Source organism: Serinus canaria, chromosome 4A, assembly GCF_022539315.1.
Source record: "Serinus canaria isolate serCan28SL12 chromosome 4A, serCan2020, whole genome shotgun sequence".
Taxonomy (NCBI): Eukaryota; Metazoa; Chordata; class Aves; order Passeriformes; family Fringillidae; genus Serinus; species Serinus canaria.
Window position 1 is genome coordinate 6,194,722 of NC_066318.1, and position 27,481 is coordinate 6,222,202.

Below are 27,481 nucleotides of genomic sequence, written 5' to 3' on the forward strand. Positions count from 1 at the left end.
TTAACAATCTTTTTTCTGTATTCTTCATTGATTCACAAAACTGAAAAGATTATCTTTCTCTCCTTCAAAATAATTACATTAATGGTTCACAGTTTCTTGAGAGACAATTCCCAGCTCGGTTCTGGCAATGGAGCAAGACTGGAATCTGGCCTAAGCTATTCTGCTAAGAAAGACCAATTGAAGCTGTTCTGGAGAGAAGAAAATGTCCCCCCTCTTCCTTGGGGAAGGAGAGTATTCCAGAAGGACCTTTTTTAAACATTATTTGTCTTCAGTCAGTTCAAAGAGTCCTTGGATCTCTCCTGGATTTTCCTTACAGAGAGCTGAGGAGAATATATGAAGAGGTCAGGGCTCCAGCTTTCCCTCCTCAGCTTCTAGAAGTACAGTGCACAATTGAAATGATGCCCCAAAATCTTTGCTGTGAACAAGGATCCAGCCCCTGCTCCAAGCACACAGCCCAGTGTTTGTACATGGCTTTCAGAGACCAGAGTTCTTTTGAGACATGAGTTTGAATCCATCATCCAGGATGGATCTCCGATTGCGCCGTAACCTCCTCTGCCTCTCGAGATGGATGACTGCTCCCAGGAGCACACCAGCAGCCAGGAGCAGCAGCACTCCTACAACAGCCAGAGAGATGACTGTGGCCTCTATCTGCTCTTGGGTCACCTTAGATCCAAACAGCATCACCTTCTGGTAATCGTCCTCATCCTCAAGCAGCAACCCTGAGAGACAGAAAGGTATTTTCAACAACAGCTAGCAATACCAGAACTGAAAGGTTGCAAGAAATGCAACAAATTAGGAAAAACATGATGCAAAGGAGTGGAATCACCAGCCCTGGAAATGTTCTAAAGATGTGAAGATATGGAGCTTAGAGTTGTTTCAGTGGTAGAGATGACAGTGCTGAATTCATGGCTGTACTCAATGATTTTGGAGGCCTTTTCCCATCTTAATGATTCAATGATTCAAAAGAGGCGCCAGTGCCATCCGTCACACCCTCATCCCTGAGCCCACACAGATTTGAGATGGATGGTTCCTTCCCTAACCTGCTCCACCCCAGAACCTGACAGGTGTCCAGGCCCAGTCAGCCACTGCTGTGCCCAGCCCAGAGATGAGAGCACGTGCCCAGGCTGGGGCTGCCGCAAGTTGCCCCAGTGCACACTCCCTGTGCCCACAGCTGCTGTCCTACACACCACTGAGGGCACTCACTCAGCCATGCCCATGGTGAGTCACCTGAGCTTACTTGTGCCTCCACACAGAGGCAGCAGCCACCTCCTGAGAAATGAGGCTGTCTGCTCAGGCAACAACTGTTTGCCATGGTTTCTGCCTGGTGAGCACACACAAGCTGGTATCTGCATATGGCATGAAACCAAATTATTTAATATTGACACTACTGCTCTCATATATTTCCTACTCCTCTTCTGGTTTGTCCATTTTGAGTAAGAAAAACATTGGGGACAAAATGACTGAAACAACAGTGGAGAAAGTCTGCTGAGTTGTAGGTAGGTGGCTGCATTTACAGCTGGTCTGAACTGGCTCTCAAATCAGCTCAGCTGAATTTCCTCACAGCAGCTAAAAAATGGAGTTGTGAAGAAAGATGAAAAATCAGGAAAATAAACTACCAGTGGAGATTACTCAGACTTTTACCAGAAAATTTCAAGGAGATCGTATCTACTACTCCCCTTCTCCCTGTGCTGCTCAACCAAATGCCTTTCACATCTGTTCTTTACAACACCCAGAAAACTCCAGGCACATGCCTGGGCTCTTTTCTCAGGGGAACATCAGAGCAGAAGGCAGATGTGCTTGTTTGCATGCTGACTCCATCCCTTCAGCTTGTAGAGACGATTGTGAAACTTCCCTAAACCACAGGGTTATTGAGAGTCCAAAGAGGGAGGACAACCCATCCCAGGCACTCTCCTCCAAATCTCTGCCAGTACCTAAGCTCAGACTCTGAATCTGAATCCATACATAGCAGGCACAACAGGGTGTAAGGTCACCAATCTTTTCCACCTAACAGACAAACAAACCTAACCAGCCCAACTTCCCTTATTTCTATCACCAGAGGACAGACTGGTGCCCTCCATGTTATCTACTGAAGCAAGACCTCACACCAAGGAACTGCCAGGCTGGCAGAGTAGAAGCTGTGGGTGGTGTGTGTTCCTCCCTCCCCTTACACAGATCCAAACCTCTGTGTTGCTCAGGGATCTGCCCTCTCGCCTTCCCACACACAGGGTTTGACAGTGCTGTACACACCATACCTGGGGTGGCAGTCAAGTCTTCCAGCTCTGACTCTGAAAGGAAACAAAAGGAGGATGAGAACGTGTTGGGCTGAGCAGGCAAAGCCCAGAACGAGGCACATCTGGCAAGGGTCAGATCCAGAGGCAGCATGGCTTTCCAGGACTAGCAGGCTGTCCTTTGTCCTGTCCATGTTTTCTCTCTCTACATGACATGAGAATTTTTGCATCACCTGCTTCAGAGGCAGCCCCAGTTTCAGTGCACAACCCTTTCCATCCTTCAGAAGGAAAAGTGCTAAGGGAGAAACAGATGGCCCTGACACTGGGCAGGCACTGGTCACCCACAGCTGAAACACTGGGGCATTCACTCTTTTGGTAATACATCTAAAACCACATCTCCACGTGGACTCCATTGCAGCCAAACCCAGTACTGAGAGTCACTCACCTCTGAGCACCTTCCAGTTCTCAGTAACAGCAGTTACTGGCTGAGAGCTGAACACAGCAATTCAGACACACGCTAAAAATCAAACTCACAATAACAACACAGGTAATGTAAACTCCAGAAAACAATTTGTTTTTAACTCCAGCTCCAGGGATTACCATATTTAAAGATAACATCATAATTTAATAACACTTAAGTAATTATCTGCTCCATTAACTGGCTTTTTATAGTATGTGAGAGAGCTGAGATACAAACACTCAGAATTTCACAGCAGTAGCAGGAAGTGCTGCTGGATGTTTTACAGTGACAGCTCCCTACCTCCTCTAGGCAGGACAGTGAAGAGGATCTCCATGCCAGCATGGATATGGTCAGACACATGACAGTGAAGCAGCCACGTCCCAGGGTTCCCAACCAGCATCTCCACCATTTCAAAGGTCCCAGGGAACAGATCCACAACATCTGCTCTGTAGCTTTTGCCATTCTGTCAGAAAAGGGAGGCCATTAGCTGCAGTGCTCAATGCATCTTCTCAGGAAGAAAATTCTGCCAGTGTTGCTGGGGACTTCAACTTTTTAATGCTCAAAAAAACCCAAAGCTTCCAAAAAGCAGCTCCAGGCCTGCAGCAAATAGTCTGGTAAGGCCTAACAAAGATTAAACTGGACATCTCAGCACAACACAGGCTCAAGGAGTCAGACTGGGATATGTAAAACCACATCCTTTTCCTAGCTGGGTAAAACTTCTGCAGAGTCATTTAAAACAGAGTCATTCAAACACAAAGTAGAAGTGTTGGTATCAGTGGTCAGTATCTGCATTAGCATCAGCAGACATTCTTACCTTGTATATGAAGGTCTCAGCATGAAAATGGACTGTGTGGACATCAACCTCGTGACCCATTCCCAGCAGGTACCAGTTCACCCTCTCTCCCTCATACATGGTCAGCCCAGGCAAGGTGGCATAGAGCCTGCCATTGATTGCTGTGAGGGAATGACACAGAGGGGAAAGACTGTCAGCTGTCAGTGAACTTGTATGGGTGCTGCACCTCCACAGAGGAAAGCAGAAAATTAGAGGCTACAAAGCTCACACAGCACCCAGTGTATCAGCAGTTAGTGTCCCCCAGCTCAGCTTCTTATTCTCTCTGCTCACAGACAAGTCACTTGCACTCAAGGCCATGCTGTAGTTCAAGACCTACCTTTGCTGAAAACCTGCAGTCAGCCAGCAGAAGTGGTTGCTTCTAGAAGTCAAAATGCATAAAAATGGCATTTCCAGCCCAATGATGGAGAAACATGTATATACCTACATGTACAATGTCTGAGCAATTTCCTTGATGAACATTGAAAGGGATAAATCCTGCCAGTGGGTAGGATTTACCTACTTTCTCAAGTAGCACAGCTGGAAGGAATCCTGCTGTGACTGTACACACAGGAAAGGGATCAAAACAGTGAGTGAGCTGACTGCTATGGCACACACATGGAGACTTTCGTGCTCAGATGACAACAGAGGGAATAAGATGGAAAGAGACAGGATCTGAGGGCAGACCACCAGGTTTTTACTCCCAGGTCTGCCCTGGGCAATTTGTGTAGCCTAAAACAAGTATCTAACTTCAGCGTGGTGGTTCTGCTAGCTGTAATACAGGGTTAACAATTACACCTTCATGGATGTGTATTTGGAGAGTCTTTATCTCCCATACAAAACCAGCAGTAATGACAGTACACAAAATGCAACTCCTCAGTACTCCTATCTCCACAACTGTCAAAGGATCTGTTTTGCTGAGGCCATCTTAGATATAATATGGAGAGAAACTAACATAAACAACATGCTAATTTAAACACAAATGTGTTCATCCTTCTATGGTAGAAATAACCTAAGACAGCTAAAACAACTGAGCTACATCTTGCAGCCACACAGCTCAGAAAATTAATTTGAAGCCTAACATACTCTGATGGTCCCTGAGACAAACAGAATTAAATTTGTCTGACAAGTTAATTTCATGTTTGATTTTATTTCCTATTCTGAGTCACTCAGACACATCAGAGATTAACCTCTCTGGCTTGGATGTCTCTATTCCTCCTTACAGGGACAACCACAATGCTCAGCCTTCACTGCAGATCAAAGATTAGGGCTGTAGGTGTGCTGCAATATTGAGAACAGACAGTTTAGTTCTGTCTGTGCCACTGATAATGGGAAAGGATGAGGACATACACCACAAGTCAGGCTCCCTACTTAGAGAGGTTGCAGAATCAACACCAACATTACCGTGCATTTTGTTGCTTTCCACAAATTTCTCATCCAGCAGGTTGATCTCCGTGGGATTTGCCTTACTGAAACGTTCCACATTCTCCTCCAAGTACCAGGACTGATTTTCATCAAAAACCAGGAAGAGCAGAGCAAACTCCCTCTTTACATCCTTCCTGCTCCCACTGGACCGCAGGGCCCCTCTCCGGCAGACCTTCAGGGGCCCGATCAGCCCACTGTACATATCCTGATCAGAAGGAAGGAGAGCTCTGAGGCAGGGACCTTCTCACCCTCTTTTATGCAGTTCTTTGCCTTTCAGCAATTGTTTTCTACTCCCCCATCACCCCACTTAAAAAAAACCAGTTCTGCTGTACAAGTATTCTTGTTAGAGAGCATCAGCACTGAAGCACAGGAACAGGAACTGTATGTGCTCTTATAAATGCAAATCCAAAAGTCATAAATATGGATGGTATCCAAGTATTTTCCACTTGGTGACTGCAAAAACATCTGCAACTTGAGATAAAAAGACCATTATTTCCAGGTTTAATGTGATAGCTTACTGCAGGATCCTCCAGTTGCCCTGTGAAATTAGTGCTATGACACTTCTAGCAATGGTCAAATCTGCCTGCTTTATTCATGAGGTTTATTTTGGACAATTTCTGCCTTTTGTAGATTAGCCCTATGGCTCTCACCAGTACAAACCATGATCAACTGGAAGATGTTCTAAAAGCCTACAAATAACTGCAGGAAGGTTAGTAGCAAGGGGAGATGGTAGAGATGGTAGAATTGTTTCATGAGGGCTTGTTAGGAAAAAATAAGGACAGACATCAGGACAAACTCATATGATTTCCTCTCCCTGGAGAAGGCTGGACATGTTACCAGGTGATTCTTCCATCTCTTAGCCGGGCCAATCTCTAAATTGTACCCAACTCACATTGTTTTCTGAACGGGGTAAAACATTAGGTCTAATTAGGCCTTTCTGATCATAACTTTTATTTTACCTTTACTGGGTCCACTGCAGAGTAGTAGATCCAAGGAACACAGGCTGAGTCATTTGGCCCTGGACCAGCTCTCTCAGGAACTTCCCAGCGGTATGTCACAATGTCACCTGAGGGACAGAGCAGCACCACACACCACGTGACACACTAAGCAGCAGCAAAACCAAACAGAAAAAGAAAATCCTGTCTCCAAAGCCCAAATTCAATTCTGTATTTGCCAGATATTGCATCTGCCTCACCCAAACACAAAGCAGGGTGGAAGCTCCCCTCTCAGAGCAAGACTGAGGGCTCACAGGATATAAACACTCTGGCACCAACACAGTGCAGGTTTATTTGCTGCTTTTGAGACTGGACCTGACTATGGAAATATCCATGGAAGTTCATTCAGATAGAGTTTAAGATAATCTTTCTTCTCTTTGATGATGCTGATTCAAATTGGGGTTTAAAATCACCCTTTTTTCATATTAGCAGCCCATTTCACAAAGACAGGATCCAGCTGACAGCCTAACTGTGGCTTGGACAGTCTGGGCAAGGTGGAGAACAAAAATTAAATACACTGGTATCTGGATCATGAGACAAAAGTGGCCATTTCAGTCAAATCCCAGCAAGCAATTGTGCATTTCTCCCATTTCATACTATTTTCATACTTTTGTGCTCATGCATTCCAAAGAAGAGACTCCCCCATCCCAGGACTGGCTGAGCTGTCACCTGCCATCACCCTCCCCTTCCCACAGACAGATCACACTGAGTGTGGGGGTGATAAGGCTGCACTCAGATGAATGTCCTACACATGTCCCAGAGGGTTGCCATCCCCACACAAATGGTACCACTGAAACTGTGCTGGACCTGAAAAACCAGTTACTGTCAAATCCCAGCACTCTACTGTAACAAAACCAGGACATCTGAGGCTGCTTAAGGAAACCAGTCTGGCTCTGGGATAAAATCAGCTGTGTGAGTGAATCAAGCCAGGAATGCAGCTAGAGACAGGGACCTACCAGGGTTTGCTACCTGGGGATGTCCAGCCTGCTGCTCCAGCACCCCATGTGCATGGATGGAGTAGGGTCGTGAGGCGTTGTTCTTGAACACGACGTTGAGAATATCACCCACCTCCGCCCACAGAAAAGGGCCTTGAGACAGGAAGAGTGAGCTCTGAGACCAGCAAAATCCATCAGCACATCTCTTGGGATATTCCCACCCCTCTCTCAACACCTTCTCCCCAGAAATATTAGCTTACAATATTTATGATGTTCCCCTTCCTCTTCACTACCTCCCACAAAGAGAACTGGATGTCAGTCCCAATCCAAGTCTTAGGAAACCAGAATGATTTTCACAATGAGGACAATGAAGGTGGTTAAACATCTTAGCTGGGCCCAGTACAGCTAAGGCTTGATTTCTGAATACTACTATGCTAAATGTCACATGTCAAATGTCACTCACCCTTGCTATCAGTTTCAAAAAATGTGGTAATATTTAACTGAGCCTGACAGATTCACAAATCCTTACCCAGTATCCCTAGGTGCTCGTCACCACTTATCCTGGCCTTGGGGGTTTGGAAAGTGCCATCCGTGTACTCCCTGTAAACTGCTTTCTTGTACCTGGAGCCGAGCAGTCCGTTCTCATTGCTCAGAAACACATCAGCATAGCTGGGAAATGCAGAATGAGTGCTGAGATAAACCAAAACCTCATGGGGAACAAACAACTAACTTGTGTCAGGGGGTTCACAAGCTGAAGGGGCTTCCCAGAGCCAGCCTGGGCTGCAAAGGAGAACATAACAAGGAGGGCTGCGCTCCCACCAGCAGCACCATGTCACAGGGTGGCCAAGACACCCAACAGGCTCCACCAGGGTCTGCTGGGCCACTGGCAGAGACTTCCCCAGAGGGTGGGCCCTACCTCTGTGCAGAGTGGTTGTGGCGCTCCCTCTCCCAGCTGCGGTCGGGCGCGTAGTCCCAGAGCAGCTCCTCCGCCGCGATGTAGAACGTCCGCACGCCCCTGTAGTGATGGGCAGAGCCCGTCCTGCCACACCTGGAAACGCTGTACTGCTGCCTCATCCCAGACTGGTAGTGATTGCTCGTCTGGCAGTAGATCTCAAAAGTCCCTGAGGGAGGCAGGATGAACAAGGAAATCAGTTGCTTTTGAAGATTCCAGGAGACCGGTGTCGGTATGTGCTTGGTGTATCTCTGTGCTGCTTAGAGAGCTTGGTTGCCACAGGCCAAGGTTAAAAGAAGTCATTGGAAAAATCAAGTAGGAATCGCACAACAAAATCCTACACATAAATAATCTCAGGAAGCTTTCTTACACAAGAAGCACCTGTAGCAGAGCTCACCCTGTAAGAGTTCATACCATGCTAGAGAATCTCCCACAGGAGCAAATACCACAATGGGAGACTCCTCCATCTGCCCAGTCAGCTGTGCAGGCACTCACCACTGTTATCAGGTTGCATGAAAGCAGTGGCAAACGTGTGGGGGAACAGATTGGCTGAATCTCTCCGCATGCCGTTGATCTGCATGGTGTTTCCCTGAAACACAGCTCCGTGGACATCTGCTTCACTGCCCAAGCCCAGGAGGTGCCAGGACACTCTGTCTCCTTCACACATGTCCAGCCCAGGCAAGTTACCAAACATAAGTCCATTGATGGCTGGAAAGGAGAAAGCAATTAACTCTCTGCAGGCAGGTGTCAGCCAGGAGATTTTGAGCATACCCCTTGTAGGACAGGCCTGCCAGTCAGAAGGGTAACTTGTTTGTAATTCACCCCTAGGTACACTGAGAGCACACTTCTCCAGACAGCTGTGCTGCTTGTCCAGGTCTCTCATGGTGCCTCCAGCCTGGCTTGATTCCAGGCCAACACCACACAGCCCTTTCAGCCCCCAGCTCAGCCTTTAGGTGAACATCAGCCCGTGCTTTGCAGGTTCATTCCTGCTGTCAGAGAGCGGCATCCAACCATACCATGCATCCTGTTGGATTCCTCAAAGTCATCATCCTTTTCCACAGATGTCTCTTCCATCCTCAAGTAGTACTTTATGTTGGCATTTAAATACCAGCTGAGGTTCTCGTCAAACACGTTGAAGAGAAGATAAAATTCTTTGTCGATCCCTTTCTATAATTACAATGATGGTTGTTAACTTTCAAAATGCAACAATTAAGTATCTTTAGAGTTCAATCTCTTTTACTTGGGTCTTGTATTCCCCTTTATTTTAAAAAATGGCTTATTGAGGGACAGGACTCTGTCCCTTTACTCATGTTGAACATTCCTCTTTTAATTCATAAAAGGCACCACTTGTGCATTTTCCATTACATTTCACATGAAAAAAGCAAACAAAAATCAGCCAAGGCCATGAAGTCAGTGCCCCCTTCCTCCCCTACACCTAAGTTGTCTGAACAAACCAGACCCAAGACCAGTGCCCCGACAATGCAGGGTGACCTGCACAACACCACACCCCTCCTGCCTCCTATCACAGGCCTGGATTGGGGATTTTTTAATTACCCTAAATCCTTCTAAGTGTTAATTTTCCTAAGAAATACACTACAAATTACAGTGTTTCCTCACTGAAAGAACCCTGTGATGGTGTTCAGACTCTCCTGCTGGTGTCATTGTCCTCAGCATCACACAGACAGACAGCCTGCTGAGAAGGTGAGCCATTCCCAGGCTGCAGCACATGGGTACAACAGAATGGCCATGCACCTTCCACAATTAAGCATTCATTAAAGGTTTGCCTGAGACTGTGGAGCCAGAATTGCCACTCCAGGTGATTTCTCCCTGCTTTACATTCACAAAGGTCTGTCTCTTCCACTTACATGCTTGCAATACCTGCCCATGTTTATCATTATCACAGCTCCTTCACCTCAAGGATTTATGTATTCCCAATCCTCTTTGCTCAGCAGATTCACATTTCCACCCTGGGTGGCACACTGATTTCTTCTGCACTCCTGATTTAGTCACATGATGCCCCCTCTGACTGTGAGCTCCCCCAGGAAGGCTCTGAGGACAGCAGTCCCCAGATCTGTCACCACTCCCTGAGCCACACTGCAGGACAGTAGTTGGGGTTTGATTTGCCATCTGCTGTCTTTTACAACAAGGCTCTACTCCCCTGTCTGGTACCTCCCCAGGGATATCAATTTACTATCTTCCCTAGATTTACTGCCAGGAATAAACTACTTCTGAGTGAAATTCCAAGAAGTTCTGGCTGTCCTACAAGATTTCACCTCTCCAACAAAAGTGTAAGACTGACATGGATTTTCACATGCTTTTTTGTAGCCAGCTCTGCTTGAAAATTAACTTCTCTGGCAGAATAAATGAGGCTCACCCAAACCTCAAAGCATTGTATCACCCAAGCAGAACAACTCTAAGCAAAAATGTCTTTTCAGTGTTTCTGGGACTAAAAGGACTATTCCACGTGTCTCTCTGAAAGCAGCCTGCTACACAAGCCTCAGGACAAGAGAAAAGGTTAACTGCTCCAAGACACAGTTGTTTAGCCAAGTTTATCTGTGAATTAAAAGCAGAGCTCAAGAACTGTTTTGAGGGCAGCTCTTGAGAGCCCAGAACACTACTGGCCTCTCCCAGGAGAGACCTGGGCACCAGCTGTACCAGCATTACCTTGGCCAACAACAAGGCTTTGATTTGACTCTCCTGGACTCACACTACTGCACATTTGTTTTTAATACGCTAATGTTTTCCTGATGCTTTTGTGTAGAGAAAGGAAGCAAAGACCTGATAGGAACAGGGCAGGAAAACCCCTTTACCTGCTTGTTGTTGTCATCCAGAGTGCCTGCCTTGCAGATGAGCAGAGGCCCCACTAAGCCTGAGCTGGAGTCTTTGACAGGATTTGCAGCTGAGCTGTACAGCCAGGTGAGGCAGGGAGGGTCACTGGACGTGGGCCCCACGTGCTTTGGCACGGTCCAGCGGTAGGTGAAGTTGTGCAAAGGTGCCACAGAAACCCCACTCTGGGACAGGCCTTTAAAACAGGGATTAGAGGATTATTCCCAAATCCCTGCACAAATTCAGTTACACCTTCTCACCAGCTACTTTCAGAGCAGGCTCTACTTTATTCCTGTCAACCAAACACCCAGCACTCTGAAGGGTGATGGGCGGTACTCGAGAAAAGGGATCCACCAACCATCATGGTACCACATCCCTTCTGATGCCTTCCCATAGGAAACTCCATGTGGCTGGATGCTGAAGGGCCACGAGGCTTTGTTAAAAAATGTCACCAGGATGGTGTCTCCAACTTCAGCTTTGATCACTGGACCTAGAATATAGCAGGGAGAGCACATCAGCAAGAGAGCACTTCCCTGGGCTGTCAGGTAAACCAAAGCAGACAGGGCACCTTCCTCCAAGCTGCAGGGCCAAAAATGAGAGGTAACAGATAATCTGGCCTTGTTGCTGCTGAAGGGAGCTTAGTGGGAGGAGGGGCTGGCAAGGATTGCCTGAAAGCAGTTTGGGTACACAGAAGAATTCAGAGAGGCACCACACCTGCATACAGGGAAGTAACAGAACAGGAAGAGGTGCTGGAATGCCCTCAGGACAGGCCCATCTCTCTCCCTCACCTACGTAAAGCACCCTAAGCCACCCAAAACATGTACGTCAGAGGTGTGAGATGCTCCAAGCCCACCAGAGTCTGTAAGCCCACAACCCAGCCAGCCAGAGAGGAGCTCATAGCTCCCATTTACCATATTTACTACATCTGTCCCCGAGCACCCATTCAGGAGAGAAAGCTCTCTGTGAGAACATGGGGTTTGCAGCATGCCTTGAAGGGGGCTCAGTCAAAAACACATAACCAGGAGCTATTGCTGTGACCTGTCTAGCTCTAGTCACACCTACTGTACTGTATCCCTCACTCTTACCTCTAGAACACCTTGAGAATGACCCCTGAAGTGATTCTGTCCATTCTACCACCCTGCACCTTGGCCTGTTCAGATGTGACTGCTGTGAAGCAGCTCTTGTGCCCCTCCCTGCCCCTCAAAATAAGCAGGCAGGTACAGGCACCTGGCACTCCCAGCATCAGCACCCTTCTCACAGACACTGACAGAAGATTTGTGTTCCTAGATGATCCTCACCAAGTATTCCAAGGTGTTTCTCTTCTTCTGTTTGCTGCTTTTCCTCACGAAAGCTCTCATCAGTGTATTCCACATACTTTGCCTTCCAATAGACACCCCCAATGCGGTAGAGGCTACGCTTGAAATACTGCTCAGCAGGACTAAATGCAAAAACAAATGTCAGGTCATATCACAGAAAAATGAGCCCTGTTCTCCTGCTCCCACAGGCAAGGCCATCAGCATCTCCAAATCAAACAGTATTTCAGACAAGGACAGCATCTCTAATTGGGAACAAGCATAGCTTTGACTCTGCAAAGCTTTTTTGCCCTTACAGACTCATCCACCTGTGTGTGTGCTCAGGGAGCACCTGTAGCACACAGCCCCCTCCCAGGTGTGCCTGCCAGGTGTGATCAGCATCCCTACACAAGATGTGTGAAGGAATGAACAAAACTGCGGTGCAATCAGTGGGAAGGTAGTGCTAGAACTCCAACCTCTTCAGAAGCTGAGGACAGCCCCATTCCCAACTAAAATAAACAGCTGTAAAGGTATTTATTTCCTCCACTACCACCCTCACCAAATATGAGTAACAAGCCTTGCAGGACAGGCAGTGCATTACAAGGCCAGCTCACAGGTCTAAGGTCTGCAAGGCTTGCTGCATGGCATTGGGTAAATAATTAACTACATTTCCTCTTCTCCAGCTGAATAAGGTACATCCTCTCCAACAGATTACTAGGGAAGGGATGTAATCTCTGTGGAAGGAGAAGAATCTTTTTCAGTTAGCCAAAGACTGAACAGGAAGTCTCTCAACTGTTATCCTTGACCATGGGATGGAGGGCTGCCACCCTCAGTGGCAGCCCTCCATCAGTGCTGGCATCTGATTTCCTAGAAATTGCATCCTGCAGCAACACCAGCCTGAGGCCCATCTGCAGGCCAGCAATGCCACCCTGTGTCTGCTGCACCAGGGGCTTTTTCAATTATTTCTCAAATAGATCAATCTGTTCCTAGGTTAGGCACAGCCAGCAGAAATTAAGCCCTGAGACAAATGTGGCAGTTGTACATCTGCTGGGACTTCTGCTGCTTGTGGGTACAGCTGTGTTCACAGCCCTCTCATGGGAAGGCCCCAAGGTACCTGCACTGCTCACAGTGCAGTCCAGCTACAGCAGCCTCCTTTTCTAAATGGACTGATTGGCCTTCCCAGGAAATGCACCCCATATGAGCAGCAGGTATGTATTTTAAAAAGACAGAAATTCCACTTTTTCCTGAGCAGCGCTCCTGATACAGGCCGAACTCCCCAAACCCTGCCCAAGCCCAGCAACCTCTCACTCACCTGTCAGGGTCAGTGAGCTGCTTCCCAGTGAGCTGGTCGAGGGCTGAGGGGCCATAGTCCCACTGCACCTCCTTGGCAGCTATGAAGTATCTCCGAACTCTCCCTCCCAGGCTGGGGGCTGCAGCTTGCCGAGAGCAGGGCCGGACCTCATAGAGTGCCCCCATCCCAGCTGCCCAAAACAAGAAGGTGGACATTCACTCAGCCCCTCCAGCCAGCCTGATGGGCAGTCCCACCTCCCCTTTGCTGTCCCAAAAGGCACATGTATGGGAGAAGGTGAGTAACTCCACAGCAAGGAGGGCTGTGAGCAGAACTTCCAACTTTAGATACTGGATGCTATGGAAGTATGGACCAAGAGTGATTGGAGTCTTCTGCTGTGCTCAGATCTCTCATGCAAGTTCCTCTTATAGGGACCAGAGCTTTTAAGGCACTGCCTCATCTCAGCTTTCAGCTGTAGCCAACATCAAACATCACACCATGATACAAGTCACCCTCACCAAAGCTGCCCTGCACATTAGTAACCAACCCACTCCAATTTTACAAGACAGAATCACAGAATCACACAGAATAATGAGGTTGGAAGAGACCTCTAAGATCATCAAGTCCAAGGCACCACTCACTCATTTGTGGGTGATAGGGAAAAATCTCATAGGGACATTTTTCCACGCCCAAGAACTGTTCCCTACCACACTGTACATCACGTACATCAAAACCAGAGGACACAGAGTCCACAACATATTCCACCCCCTGCCTTACCTTTTATGTGATCATTGACCTGGCAGCTCAGCAGCCATCTCCCAGGGTTCCTGGGGATCATATCTGCTGTAACAAAAGTGGCTGGGAAGAGGCTGGCCACGTCTGTCCTGTGGCCCCGGATTTTGAGTGTCTCTCCATGGAAGTAGGCTGTGTGTACATCAATTTCATTGCCCATCCCAAAGAGGTACCATGAAACAGAATCCCCAGCACACATCTTCAGCTCAGGGAGGTTGCCAAACACATAACCATTAATAGCTGCAAAAACAAGCAAGCCAAAAATTAGAGAGCAGAAAAGGGGCCTTCAGAGCTCCTGCCAGTGGGTGACAACACAGACACAGTAGGAAGATGGACCTAAGCAGAGCTCCTCCTCCTCCTCTGCTTTGGAGAGACCAGCTCCACAGTTCATTCCTAAAACAAAGGGTATAAAAGCTCACTCAAGCCAAAGATAAAACCAAAACAATACTTCCATCTTCTGGAGTCATTGCCCTGTCCCTGAGATACTTGCTAAGCACAGGGTCTCAGAGCAGATCCTGGAGCTCTGACACTCCTGAGTGTCTCGGCAGACACAGTGGCCTCACAGAGGTGACACTGACCGTGCATTTTGTTGCTCTCCTGAAATTCCTCATCTTCTTTGTCCACAGAGCCAGGATCTGTGCAGAATGATGCGATGTTCTCATCCAGGTACCAGCTTAGGTTCTCATCCACCACACTGAACATCAGAAAAAAATCAACATCCACATCCCAGCGTCTTTGAGAGCTGCCAGTCAACGTTCCTGAGGTGAGAGGAGAGAGGAATGAATGCAGAAAATCACTCATGCAGAAAATCACACATCAGGCAAGAGATGAGAACCACAGCAGCAGAGTAAGTCCTGTCACATGAGTAGGGGAGACAGATGCTTTCCCACCATCTTCACAGCTCACCACAGAGCAGCAAGCTCACCCTTTTCCAATATATCCCTGCCAATACAGCTCTGTCTCCCAAGCAGCTCTGCCACTGCACAATCAACTACAGCACCTTCAGTCTTCTCACTCCTGCTGGAACCAACCAGTCACCATGATTTTCATACACAAACTAGATCTTGGAAAAGAGCCTTGCTTTTAACGTGGATTCAAGCAGCTCTCTTGGATCAAGAGTCCTGCAAGCTCACCTGCCCAACCACTATGGGATAAGGAGAATGCAATGACCAGAATCCAGCTAGAGCCCAGGTACTGTCCTCTAACCAAGCTGCACTTCCCCCTGAAGCTGGGAGCTGCACACCAGAGTATCTTCACATCCCATCCTTATTCATGTCACCAAAGACCGTTACATTATGGAACTGCAGGCCTCAGCTGCTTTCTCTTGGTGCTTTTACCTGTTTTACATGTAAGTAAAGGCCCAATTAATCCAGATGCAATGTCCCTTGGTGCATCAATATGAGAGTGGTAGATCCAGGTCAAGCAGTTTGGGTCATCATCAGTTGGACTGTGATCTTCAGGGACAGTCCAAGTATAGGTGTAATTCCTTCCTGGGAAAACAGCATCATCCTTCTTCTGATCCTGGGGGGACATATCAGGATACAGGGATCCTAGAACAATTGAGCAATCACAACATCCATTCAAGAAGAGCCAAGATGCCCACACATGTAACCTTATACTGAGCTGAGACTCACCATCCCAAGGCTGAAATAGTGTTTAATCATCACTTCCTCAAAGAGGCACTGAGGCACAGAGCCACTGTAGGGCAACTTGCCCAGTAAACAGGTCAGTAGGATTATTTCCATTCTGCCTAGTGCTGCTTTGCCTTCAATTCTGCACTCTGCCCCCACAGTCGGTCTCTCTACAATCTCTAGAGCTGATCAATATTTTAGAAGTTCTAAAATTAGAAAACCTGGGCCGAGACCAAGACTCCACCCCATGACCCTGCTAACCCAACACCTGGTGTCTTCACCAAACACCCAAATGCAGTTGCCTTCCAGCTGGAGCTTTATGGACAGTTCTCCTCCATACATACTCCAAAATTCCCAGTGAGAAAAATCTGTCTACATTATGGCAGTAGCTCATTTACCTTCAGAGTCCTTTTTGTAGAAAACACCATGAGGATGGATTGTATATGGTCGAGTAGCAAAATTTTTTAGGTGTACTTGAATGGTATCCCCCACTTCTGCTCGGATGACAGGCCCAAGGAACCCCAGCCAGACAGGCTTGGGGACCTCAGTGGTGTACGTGGAGTCTGTGTACTGCTTATAGACAGCTTTCTTGTAGGTGCTCCCCACCCTGTCTTTCCCAGACTGCAGGAATGCTGAGGCCTGGCTGTTGAATTCAAAGGGAAAGGCACAATGAGTCATCATTATACACAATAGCTGGTCAATACTGCAGCAGAGTGATGGTGAAACTCCACTCTCTGGGGTACATCTGAAAGCTTTGGCATTAGAGGACCCTGGGACGCTCTAAGCCACCCATGCATGGCCACAACCTTAACCCCAGCTCTTCACCAACAGACACAAAGTGCTCCCTGAACTGTGCCCTGCAAACAAGACATGGGAAGGACAGAGCTTCCCAGACAATCCCATGTGGGTGTCACAAGGAGAACCCTTTTCATGCCTCCTTCAGCCTTCACTGGGCTCTCAAAACTCACTCGGATTCCTTTGTGGCATTTCCAGCTAAATCACAAGGCAGGTAGAGTCCAGAGCTCTCTGGCCAAAATTTGAATTCTAAAAGATGATTTTCTACTTAACAGTTTCCAAATTCCTTCCAGAGTAGCAGAAGAGTCAGGCATGTACATACCCAGCACGTAACCAGCTTCCAGAGTTAAAACCTCAAACAGGTACTAAAGTTTAACTCACAAGCATATTTGCTCATTATGGGTAATTCTTAATAGATAAGAGATGAATCACGCTCCAGGCATTACTGGAACCAGCCTAAATGACAGACAAGGTCACTCCCCTCACTTCCCCCTTTGGATTGATCACCCCCAGCACCAGAGCAGCCCTGGAAGGGAGGTAAACCCTAATGCACATCTCAGAGAAGGAACAGTGGGGACTCAAATACTAAACATTGGCCTCATCATTCAGAAACAGGCAGGGCTTTGCTCTGGCTATGCAATCCAGAGTTCAGCCCTTTCAACCCTTTGCCAAGTCATCCCTGCAGTCATTATCCACAAAGTTTAAGATGTTTTACAGATGTGCCTCTTTCTCCACAAAGTCCATTTCTTCTCAACATAAAAAACCTCCTTGAAATAATTTGCTATTTCTATCAATCATATCAACATCTCATCCCTTTCTAAATGCCAGTTTCATTTCTGCAATCACTGTAAAAATAGATCCCATTAACTAATTGTTTGCAGTGACAAGAGTTTTTAAATTGCTTTTAAGTTCAATGGCCCTGAAGTTAATTTCCTTTTCTTCATGTATTATGAAAGAAATCAAACAAAATCCATTGCATTCATTACCACTTTAGGAGTCAGGAGTAACATCTTTATTAACCCTGAATTTTGGGGTGTTTCCTGTGAACTTATTTACATCTACACAGCATCTCCATAGAACAGACTTTTCCATGCTAAACTGACAAACCTTGATGTTTCTGCTCACCCTTCCTGTTCCTACTGTGCTGTTTGTGAAGAAGCTGTCTGAACCTGAGCATTAGTTATTTTGGAGGGATAAAGGACTGAGAGTAGGTCAAAAAATACCAGCTATTTGCCATAGAAAATGAGAGCAAGGAAAAAAAGTACAAATGCCTTTAAAATACTATGGAAACCTTCAAAAAACAAAACAAACCATGCACACAAAAAAACACCAACCAAAGAAAAAGGCTTTATGTTTTGAAAGCTAAACCCAAAACACTGTTTGTGTAGTAACTGGAACCAATTATTGTAGTTTCCAGATTTACTCTTGCAAGAGAAACAAAAATGTTTTTCAAACAGCCTTTAAAATCCCATGCAGGAAGTCCCATTAAGTCTAAGGCTCAAAATTCCACTGAAACAAAACAAGCTGGCTCTGTGAAGTCATTTATATAAAGATGAATAGTCATCATGCTTCAGGATAAACAAGCTGACCACCAGCTGGAACTAAGCAAAATGAAACTTCAGGGTAGAGCATTGCAAAATCCAGATGATTTTAGAACAATCTGTTCTGCATCTGCTCCATTTTCTGTTCCGTGTTTGTTTTCCATACACTTCTCTCTAGTGTATGGGCTCTGGACTCTCCAGACTAACCATCCCTTTTTTCCCACTGCCACAGGTTTTACCACAGGAGCATAAAACAAGTTAAATATTAAGCTCATAAAGATCAGAATCTACGGGAGTGTGTCTCTTGCTTGCTCAGATGCCCCACAATACTTGCATTAAATTACACATCAAAAGACAGCTCAAAGCCAGCCCCAGACTAAATTCTGCTCGAAGGGAACGTACCTGTTATGTGCAATACTCTGGTTAGCAAGCACATTCCTCCCTGTTGGAGCATAGTTCCAGTCCACCTCGTGGATCCCCAGGTAATAAACTCGGATCACACCCCCAGCAGATGTGGGTGACAGCATGGGGATGCAGAACAGCAGCCACCAGACTGATCCCATCTCAGCCTGAAGGGAAGGTGGTTTTGGAAGCTACACCTGTTTGGGAAAGACAAAAAGAATGAAACAGGATATGACCATTTGGTTTGAAGGCACTGGACATTTTGAGAGGGCATGAAGGAATGAGGTGTAAGTATTATTGGGATCATTACTCAAATATTGAAGAAGGAAATCACTTAGTAACAAAATTGACACACAAGGTGGATGGAGATCATGCCTTTGTAATGAGTCCCCAATACCAAATGTGCTGCTCTCATAATAGTTTAATTAACCCTTTTTTCACTACTGCTCACATTCCAAATCATCTTACAGGTCCACATACAAAGCTCAACAAAATAGTCCTGATATATGTATATTTTAAACAGTCACCAAGATCTCTCTATTTTAAATCACCTGAGGAAGTATAGTTTAGTCACTATGAAGTAATTTTAAATTTTAACTTCTTTAAAGACGACTCTTAGGGAGCAACTATCTGTAATCCAGGAGTATATCTCAAACAGGCTGCACAAAGTTTCTGCTTTCTGTTCCATTCTTTTCCCCACGATTTTGACCGGCAAGTAGCTTACTCATAAAACTTCCAATTGCTTGTTGGCACTAAGCATCAGAAATACTCTAAACAGAGTTAGGAAAACTGTCTGAAATCATCAAAATACAGTTGAATAAAGGCTCAAAGAACCGCCTGTATGAAAGGAGAACCTGATGCAATATGGGCAGTAGAATTACACCAGAAGATAAGGAAGGATTAAACTGCATTTAAAAATCACATGAAAATGACTACAAAAATTCTCACACAATGATACCCTTAACAAAGCTGGATGTAGCCAGCAAACAAACCCCACCTAAATGAGCTGTTGAGACACAGCTCCCGAGACATGCAACAGCAACTCAGAATAGCAGAGAGAAACAGAAAGCAAAAGAATGAGAAACATGACCTAGCAAGAAAACTCAGAAGAATCAGGTTTTTTTTTCATACAGAAATGGACCATGACACAGCACCGTGGCAAAGGTTTTTCATAAAGAGACTGTCATTACTTATTCTTACTGTCTTTGTAACAGCAACATGAACATAAAAGATTTGTCTGCAGCAAAGCTGGATATTCTGTAAGGTGTCAATCAGCAAAGCATCACACAGAGCTGCTTTGAAACCTCTTCTAACATCTGATACCTAACAGACATGATTCAACCCCAGCACATGGCAATGGACTAAACACCTTCAAGGCTTCACTTCTTGATTTTCAGACATGCCGTGATATTCTCAGAAGCTAACGATAATCAAGTATTGCTGTTTCCAAGCAGTCAATAAATTGGACAAAGTTCAGAGACAACTTCTTTCCCTCCTTTCTCAGAAGGGAGCTTTAGGGATCTCTAAATCTGAGATGCTTTGGGTCCATCAACACAATATAGCTCTGCTCCAGTGGCTCCACCAGCCAGTGGCCTTCAGAAGCTCCTGGTCAGACACCTGATAAAACTCAGATACAGAACAGCCCCTTCAGAGCAGCTTCAGCGGTGTGGGAACAGCAGCAGCACAGTGGCTCATGCCCACCCTACACACCACTCAGCCAGATTTATTCCCTGCTGCTGTTCACAGGGAGGTAAAACACCTTTTTTTACTCACTCTGTGCCAACATGGACTCAAAGGAAGGAGTCTGGAAAACCATACCTGTGCTGTTTCACAGCGCAGACCACCAAAAGGCAATGGTGACAACAATATGGAAAGAAACAGCAGCAGCAGCCCTCAGCCCTCAGCCTGCCACCCTGCCAACACCCAGCCCGAGGGAAGGGCAGCGGGATGCTCCTGACTCAGCCCAAGCTGCGGCCTTCGTGTCAACTCAGGGCAAAGTTCGCGGGAGCTCCCGGCGCCCAGGGCGGCCTCCTCAAGGCCTGCCGAGCCCGGGCAGCCGGGGCAGGCTGGTGGCCCGGGCAGGCAGCACCACGGCACGGCAGAGCAGCGGCTCTCCAGGCTGGGTGGGAAAACTGCCCACGGAGACAAACCCGCCGTGCCAGACCCTGCTCACCGCCCCGAACCGGCGTCACACACAGCCACCAGTCTGTCCCGAGCGCTCCGTGCTGTGCCCTGCCATGGATGAGCCAAGGACGGGTCTTTGGCACAGCCTTCCCAAGGCTTTACTAGAGTCCCACCTGGGCTCTGCTTGGCGTTTGACCACAACATCGCACACACCTCTGGGGTAATTCTAGGGAACAGCAGAAAAAAATCCCTGAATGGAGATGCAGCAGATATCACAAAGTCGGTGCTCACATACCCTTCACAGTAACTAATCATCATTTATTTACTTGAGTAGTGCAATGTCAAAGTAACTAAATTAGTTTTAAACGTTTTTGTATTCAATTTTTCCTTGATATTAATCTTTGCCTTGATTAAGGAAAGAAAAAGAAAGAAAACCAAAACCAACTCAAGTTTTATATTCCATCCATCCCTGAATCTAATACTTTACAGCAGAATCCTCCCCCAGGACTGCCCTTTACCGGGGCCCCGACAGCAGAGGAATCGCGAATGAACGGAAATCAGATTTCAGACGGGTTGGTGGAATCCAACTCCTATCTGACCGAGGCGGACGATGCAGGGATATTCCCCGACATCTGGCTGCGGGGAAACCACAGCCCGAGAGAGAGGGGAAAGCACAGAAGGAAGGCAGGAGGACGGACGGCTCGTCCCTTACGTGCGGAGCAGAAGGCGGCGCGGCGGGGCTGCGGAGCGGGACGCGGGAGCGCCGGCGGGGACCAGCCCGGGAGGGACAAAGGGGTTCTGCCTCCACGGGCTGACCGAGCCCGGCAGCCCCGCAGCGCCGACCGCGCCCGCCCCCGCCCACAGGGCGGACCGGGCTGCTCCGCCCCGCACCTGCGGGAGCGCCTCCGCCCGGCTGCGCCTCGGTTGCGCCTCAGCCGCGCACGCGGAGCCCCGTCCGCGGTGTGCACCTGCCCGCCTCGCCCACGGCTCGGCCCCCGGTGCGGGGAGCCCCGGGAAGGCGGGCGGGGGCGCAGGCGGAGCTGAGGCCGGCAGCACCCACCTGCTAGGCAGGACCAGCGGCGGCACCGGGCGAGCGCTCCCCGCGGACCTCCCGGGGCGGCGGGGCCTGCGGCCCCTTTAAATGCCTGCGGTGACGTCACGCGGCCGCGCGCTCCCCCGGGAGCACAACAAGAGTCACGCTCGCGGCCGCCGGGGCGAGGGGCGGTGTCTGGCGGCTTCCACCAATCAGCGGCTGCTCCGCGCGCCGGCCCCGCCCCTCGCTGCGTCGCGCGGCGCCGCGCGGCCCGTCCCCGCTCGCGCGGCCCGTCGCGGTCCGAGGATGCGGGAGGCGCCCGCGCTGCCCCGCGGCCCCGCCGCCCCCGGCGCGCCCGGCCCCGGGGCCGTGCCCGGCTTCCTGGCCAAGCTCTGGGCCTTGCTGGAGGATCCGGACAGCGACGACGTCATCTGCTGGAGCAGGGTGAGGTGGCCGCTCAGGCCCGGCCCGGGGAGGCCCGCGCGAAGGACTCGAGGGTGGTGGGGGCGCCGGGCCGGGGTTGTGGAGCCCGGCGGACGGACGGCGGCGGAGCATCCCCGGCTGCCCGGAGCGTGCCCAGCCCGCTTCCCCGCCCCGCTTGCGGGGGTGCGGGCGGACCGGCTTGCCTGGGGCCGTGCCCGGGCCCTCCCCCGTTGCCCGGCCCCCCCCCGCGGGCGGCCCGCGGCGGGGCTGGCGCAGCGGGACATCCCCGGGGACAGTCCCAAATCCCCGCTCAGCGGCTCCGAGCGGTGCAAGGACGCTCTCAGGAGCCATTAACTGTCCGTTTTCCTTCCGGAGCGGGGACGGATGTGCCCCGCGGGCATCGGGCACGGACACACTGACCAGACACGCACTGTGTTTAGTTTTGTTCCCTGTCGTTTTTAAATCCGTGGGATCTTCTCTACTTTTTTCCCAGCCGCTTGCCCTTTACAAAAACAAAGATTAAAAGAAAGGCAGTATTTTTGTCCTCTTCATGAACAATATAAAAGTGATGCAAAAAGCTCTTCCTGTTTCCAGGAAGTTTGGTCTTGGGTGTCTGGTAAATCTGGCACTGCTGGTGTCACACTTACCCCTGGTCACCGCTGGGTTGTGTTGTCTGAACTTTCGGTAACTGAGCAACGTTACGTGGTTATTTTTAGTGATGACATAGCACGTACAATGGAAGAATCTTGTCAGGAGCTGGGCAGGCTGATGAAAGGAGATGCAATCTCTTTAGTGACACGAATTCCATTGGGTTTGTGCAATGCTTATGTTTACTGGGGACAAAGGGAGCAGGTTTTTAGAAAAATTTTGCTTTGGATTAAGATCAGTGTGTCAGGACGTTAAGAAAATTCCTAGTTCAGTAGAAGTGTTCTATGTAATTGTGTCTTTGAACTCACTTTTTAGTGCAGTCCCAAGTGTTCCCACAGACAGTTCACTTGGTGAAGTCTTTTGCCTTTCTCTGCTATCAAAACAGTCTTTGCTGATTTATGATCTTCACTTAAGAGCAACACCTTACAAAAGCTGTGCTTATTCACTGACTGTAACTTCTGCTTGTTTCCTAGAATGGCGAGAATTTCTGCATTCTGGATGAGCAGAGGTTTGCCAAGGAGCTGCTCCCCAAGTACTTCAAACACAACAATATCTCCAGCTTCATACGGCAGCTCAACATGTGTAAGCATCAGCGTTTCCTGTGCACTCTCTCTGCCAAGTTCATGGCTACTGGGCTTTGGTTTGCTTTTCTTTAAACAAGCAAACGGACTTGGCAAGTTTTTCGTCCCTAAAAACCCGAGCCCTGGCCTTAAGTTTGCTTTGAAAAAGAAAAGACTGATGGTAGAGCATGGTTTAGTGTGTGGTTTTTGTGTTTTAGCTCCAAGTGCTTTTGAGTAACAGCTGTAAGAATATGTGCTGGTGCCTAGAGGTAGCGTGAGGTTCCCTGAGCTCCAGCATTGCTCTTGCAGCAAACAGGTGTATACCCAGGGGAGAAGAAGCTGTGTGTGCACCCTTACACCTAGAATGTGAAAAGAAATTGCCTGGATTTTGGGGCTACTACTGCTCTTGCCTAATTTGCTGTGTTGGAACCAGATCAGTCCTGCTGATGGGCCAAGCTGCGCTACATTTCTCATGTTTTCTCTGCTCGTCTTGAGAGCATCGTGTGGCAGCATTGCATAGCACATGTGCAGTGTGGCCAGGCAGAGGGGTGCAGTGAAGGTGGCTTAAGGGCACAGTGCAGCATGCAGGGCTGCAGCAACCAACAGGAATAACTGCAGAAGCTTCTGGAACCAGTGGAGGGGCAAACAACATGAGAGGTGCTGCCTTAGTTAGAATTTCAGACTGAGAGGGAGGAGCTCTCTGTCCTTGCCCAGTAGGTTTTCCTGATCTCTTTTGCTGATGCCTGTGTAGGTTTTGTAACCAGTAGCCCATCTGTTTAGTCTCTGGGCAGAGGGTGGATACTTCTGTTGGTGTTGTTTGCTTGTGTTTGTGAGATCCATCACTTGAGTGACAGGATAATCCAAAGAAACAATCAACTCTTCCCTTGTAGCCAGGATAAATAAAAAAAAAAGCAAATATTCTTATGTAGCTATACAATGCAGTGGCAGCCTCCTTTTCGTGCTGGATCTATCCTGGCTTTCTAATAATAGTTGGAGTGCATTAATTGTGTTAAAACCTTGACTGAGGAGAGACGTGGATTGGCCTGTCAGCTGAATCATGCATCTGCCCTGTGGTGTTTGAGCAGTGATGGAAATAGAACTGGCAATATCTTAACTTTGTGCAGGCAGTCTAGTATGTAGAAGCTGCTCTGCTGCTGGTGTTTACATAGGCAGGCAAGGAATTAACTTCTCTGACTTGCTTTATTCACTAGACCATGGTGGTACGTATCAGCATTTGTTTTGATGTGTAGTTGTCAGGGATTAAAGGGAAAGTGTACCGTTCCTCTGCATTCACTGGGACATGATTCTATTCAAGATGTTGTAATAAATCTTATTTCTAACTTTTTTACGTGGCTGTGATGGCTTGGTCATGGCTGGCCTCTGCATGTGCAGCCTGCCAAGGGCAGGCAGTGGTACCATGGACATGTCCTCTAGCTGTGAAGATCAGAGCAATGAAATCACTGAGCACCAAGAAAGGCTACCTTGGCTATTTTTCATCGTTTCTGCTCCCGGTAACTGTAGTGCAGTGGGTGTTTTGGTAGCAGTGAACTTTTCTTAAGCTGTATGTACTCTGAGTCAGCTTTCAACTGGAAGAAATGGCTTTGTTGATTTCCTCTCCACAGATGGTTTCAGGAAGGTGATTGCTCTGGAGAATGGTATCATTACAGCAGAGAAAAGCTCAGTCATTGAGTTCCAGCACCCTTTCTTCAAGCAAGGGAAGGCACATTTACTGGAGAACATCAAGCGCAAGGTATAGCACATGTTTACTTCACTTAGTTACAAAACGTGGCTTATCAGGAGTTATTTGGGTGTTCCAAGCACAGCCAGCAAATACCATGGGAACCAAGGTATCTCTCTCACAATGCCAGGCCAGTGCTTGGCTGGGCCTTCTTGTGCCAGTGCTTAGACAAAACCTGCTCTGCTCTTGGTTGTGAACTGGGGTAGGACCATGTTCTATATCATCATCAAACTACAGCCCTTCTCCACAGAGTTCATATCCCTGATTGCAGCTTAGCATGGTCTGCAGTTCTGTCAATATCTACAACTCCGAGAAAGGCACAAAATAAAAGAAGCAAAAGAAAATACATTCCCATTTGGCACTCATTAAAAATTAGCAAAGACATCAGTAACCAGTTCATTTGGTTGAGTTTGCTTAAATTACATTGTTTCTCCAAAGCTGTGTTGCCACTAAGCATCATCCTTATGAGTGCTTTCTGCTTTTCTTTTGTACGTTCAGGCCTTGTCTGACCTGTTTCTGCACAGATATTTATCCTCTATTGGCACATTACAGCCTATAATATCCTGAGGAAGAGAGTATCATGATACATCACGTTGACATTTGAACAGCAGAATCTTTTCTTTAGGCTGTTGTCAGGTGTGGCTGCATTGCCCAGGGTAATAAAAGCCCAGTGTAGGCTGGAGAGCCGCAATGATGTTTGGATTGATTCCTTGCTGAGCTGCCCCTGCTGGGAGCCAGAATCGATGGAGTGGCACTGCCTGGGGCCTGTCCCCATCAGCTGCTGTGACCAGCGTGTCCCAGCCTGCACGCCTGGCAGAGCCAGGTGCACCCTGACGTCAGGTGTGGCACCATGTGTCCCAGGGGTGGTGCACTGGGTGGAGTGTTCTAGATGGAAAGACAAAAGCTCTGCTCTGTGCCAAGGATATTCGTGTGAAGTGTTGAATAGGTTGGTGAGAGATATTCTTTGTTGTGCAGGAAATGTTAGTGATTTTTTTGTCAAGCAGCCATTAATTTCCTTGCTCTTCTACTGCCTGGAATGGGGCCATATTCCAGTATTGGCTATAAACTCTATTTCAAGCCTCTGTCTGGAATTCAGGTTTAAATGCAGGACTTGCTTTACTTCCTCCCTTTCACTTTTAGCTCTGCTGGTGTGCAGATACCCTGTGTGTCTTCATAGAATACCAGAATGGTTTGAGTTGGCACCTCAGAACTCATCTCATTCCACCCAGTGCCATGGGCAGGGACACCTCTCACTAGACCAGGTTGCTCCAAACCCCTTCCAGCCAGGGATGGGAATGGGACAGCCAAGTTTCCCTGGGCAGCCTGTGCCAGTGCCTCAGCACCCAGGGACTAGACACCCTAATTAGCCAGTTGGGGACTCAGAAGAGCAATTTCTTGTGCTTGGGCAGAATTTATACTGACCCTTGTTTTTTTGGAGGCCATCTGGCTGCATTTGGAATTTCCACCCACTTCTACAAGTTTTGGTTGTCTTCCCACAGTGGGGTGATGTGCTGAAGAGAAATCAGACGGCGTTGAATTCCATTTGGGATGCACCCTGTGTACATTAGCATAATTTATTAACTGCAGCAAACAGCAGAGCATCTAGACTGTAGACAGGGAGGAGAACTGTCAGACCCTTCAGTCCATCCTTTGCACCATGGGATTGTGTCAAGAAAGTAATTAGTCATGTCTGAGAAGTGATTGCACAACAGCTGTGTTTGTTCCAGCACAAAGGGATGGGATGTTGGTTTATAACACCATCAGTTCATTTCTGACCATTCCACTCCCCTTTGGAAGACAAGATGTGTGAGCCAACCTGCACAGGAGTTACCTCACACCTCAGCAGGCCAATACCCCATTGGTGCTTTCATGTCCCCCATGGAATCCACATGAGATGCTTTCACATCCTCCTTGGAATTTAGCAGAGTAACAAGAAAACTCCCAGCAGGCTGTAGCTTGGGAGGGACAGCTGGTACGACTCCATGTGGCTCAGTTATAGTCAGTATTTGGCAAAATGATGTTCAAAATCATGTCCACAAAACCTGGATGTGTCATTCAGACATGTGCATGTGATGCATTATGGACCTGTCTTTTTCAAAGTCCTGAATTGTGTTGCAGCCAGCAATCCTTCTGCTGCAGAGAGAGTTGCGGAAGGAACTGGAAAATGTTTAACATAGAAGTGCAGGAGGGAGATGGTGAACTTTTTGCTCTCTGATGGCTTTTCCACCATTGTTTGAAGCAGCAGCATTCACAGATTGTGCTGTGAGCAGAAGAATGGTTTGGATTCTTCCTTCTGCAGACAAATCTCCATAACTTTAGAATGTCACTGAGCAGACAGGTAGCAGAGGAAACACCAATAGGGGACTCTGCAATTCAACTGGTGTGGGATAAATTTTCAGATTGAGTAGGATGCATCTAACTAGACACCTTTCATCTCCCAGTAACTTACTGGAAATTTGTTAAATTTGTAAATCTGCTGGCAGATTTACCCACACCTAGAAGGAATATGATCATGTTGTTCTTCCACTCTCAGCTGTGGGGTTTTTTGGCTGGTGCTCACTCTG

The 27,481-nt window shown here is 47.9% G+C and overlaps 2 protein-coding genes across 7 annotated transcripts in view; one reads left to right on the forward strand and one right to left on the reverse strand.

The window, feature by feature from the left end:
* Positions 1–21,693, reverse strand: HEPH (hephaestin). Of its 5 annotated transcripts, none has more exons than XM_030228868.2 (21): positions 21,576–21,693; positions 18,392–18,588; positions 16,052–16,296; positions 15,360–15,572; positions 14,601–14,780; positions 14,008–14,262; positions 13,255–13,423; positions 11,949–12,088; positions 11,009–11,140; positions 10,635–10,846; positions 8,841–8,991; positions 8,320–8,532; positions 7,789–7,993; positions 7,402–7,541; positions 6,894–7,025; positions 5,902–6,008; positions 4,922–5,147; positions 3,503–3,642; positions 2,989–3,151; positions 2,253–2,285; positions 1–719 (listed from the first exon to the last, which is right to left on the reverse strand). In XM_030228868.2, exons 2-21 carry the CDS (start codon positions 18,550–18,552, stop codon positions 475–477), a joined length of 3,462 nt encoding a protein of 1,153 aa, XP_030084728.1. In that variant the 5' UTR covers positions 18,553–18,588; positions 21,576–21,693; the 3' UTR covers positions 1–474. The 5 variants fall into 5 exon arrangements, with proteins under 5 accessions (XP_030084728.1, XP_030084729.1, XP_018769946.2 ...); XM_030228869.2 differs by lacking the exon at positions 21,576–21,693 and adding an exon at positions 21,228–21,366; XM_018914401.3 differs by lacking the exons at positions 18,392–18,588; positions 21,576–21,693 and having other exon boundaries at positions 15,360–15,543; positions 16,052–16,225.
* LOC103816420 (heat shock factor protein 3-like) overlaps positions 21,657–27,481 on the forward strand; it is a 15,824-nt gene continuing 9,999 nt past the window's right edge. For both annotated transcript variants that reach the window (XM_030228908.2, XM_050974292.1), the window contains exons 1-3: positions 21,657–21,992; positions 23,093–23,201; positions 24,802–24,929. In XM_030228908.2, coding sequence (XP_030084768.2) covers positions 21,657–21,992; positions 23,093–23,201; positions 24,802–24,929 — 573 coding nt within the window. The remainder of the gene's footprint in view (positions 21,993–23,092; positions 23,202–24,801; positions 24,930–27,481) is intronic.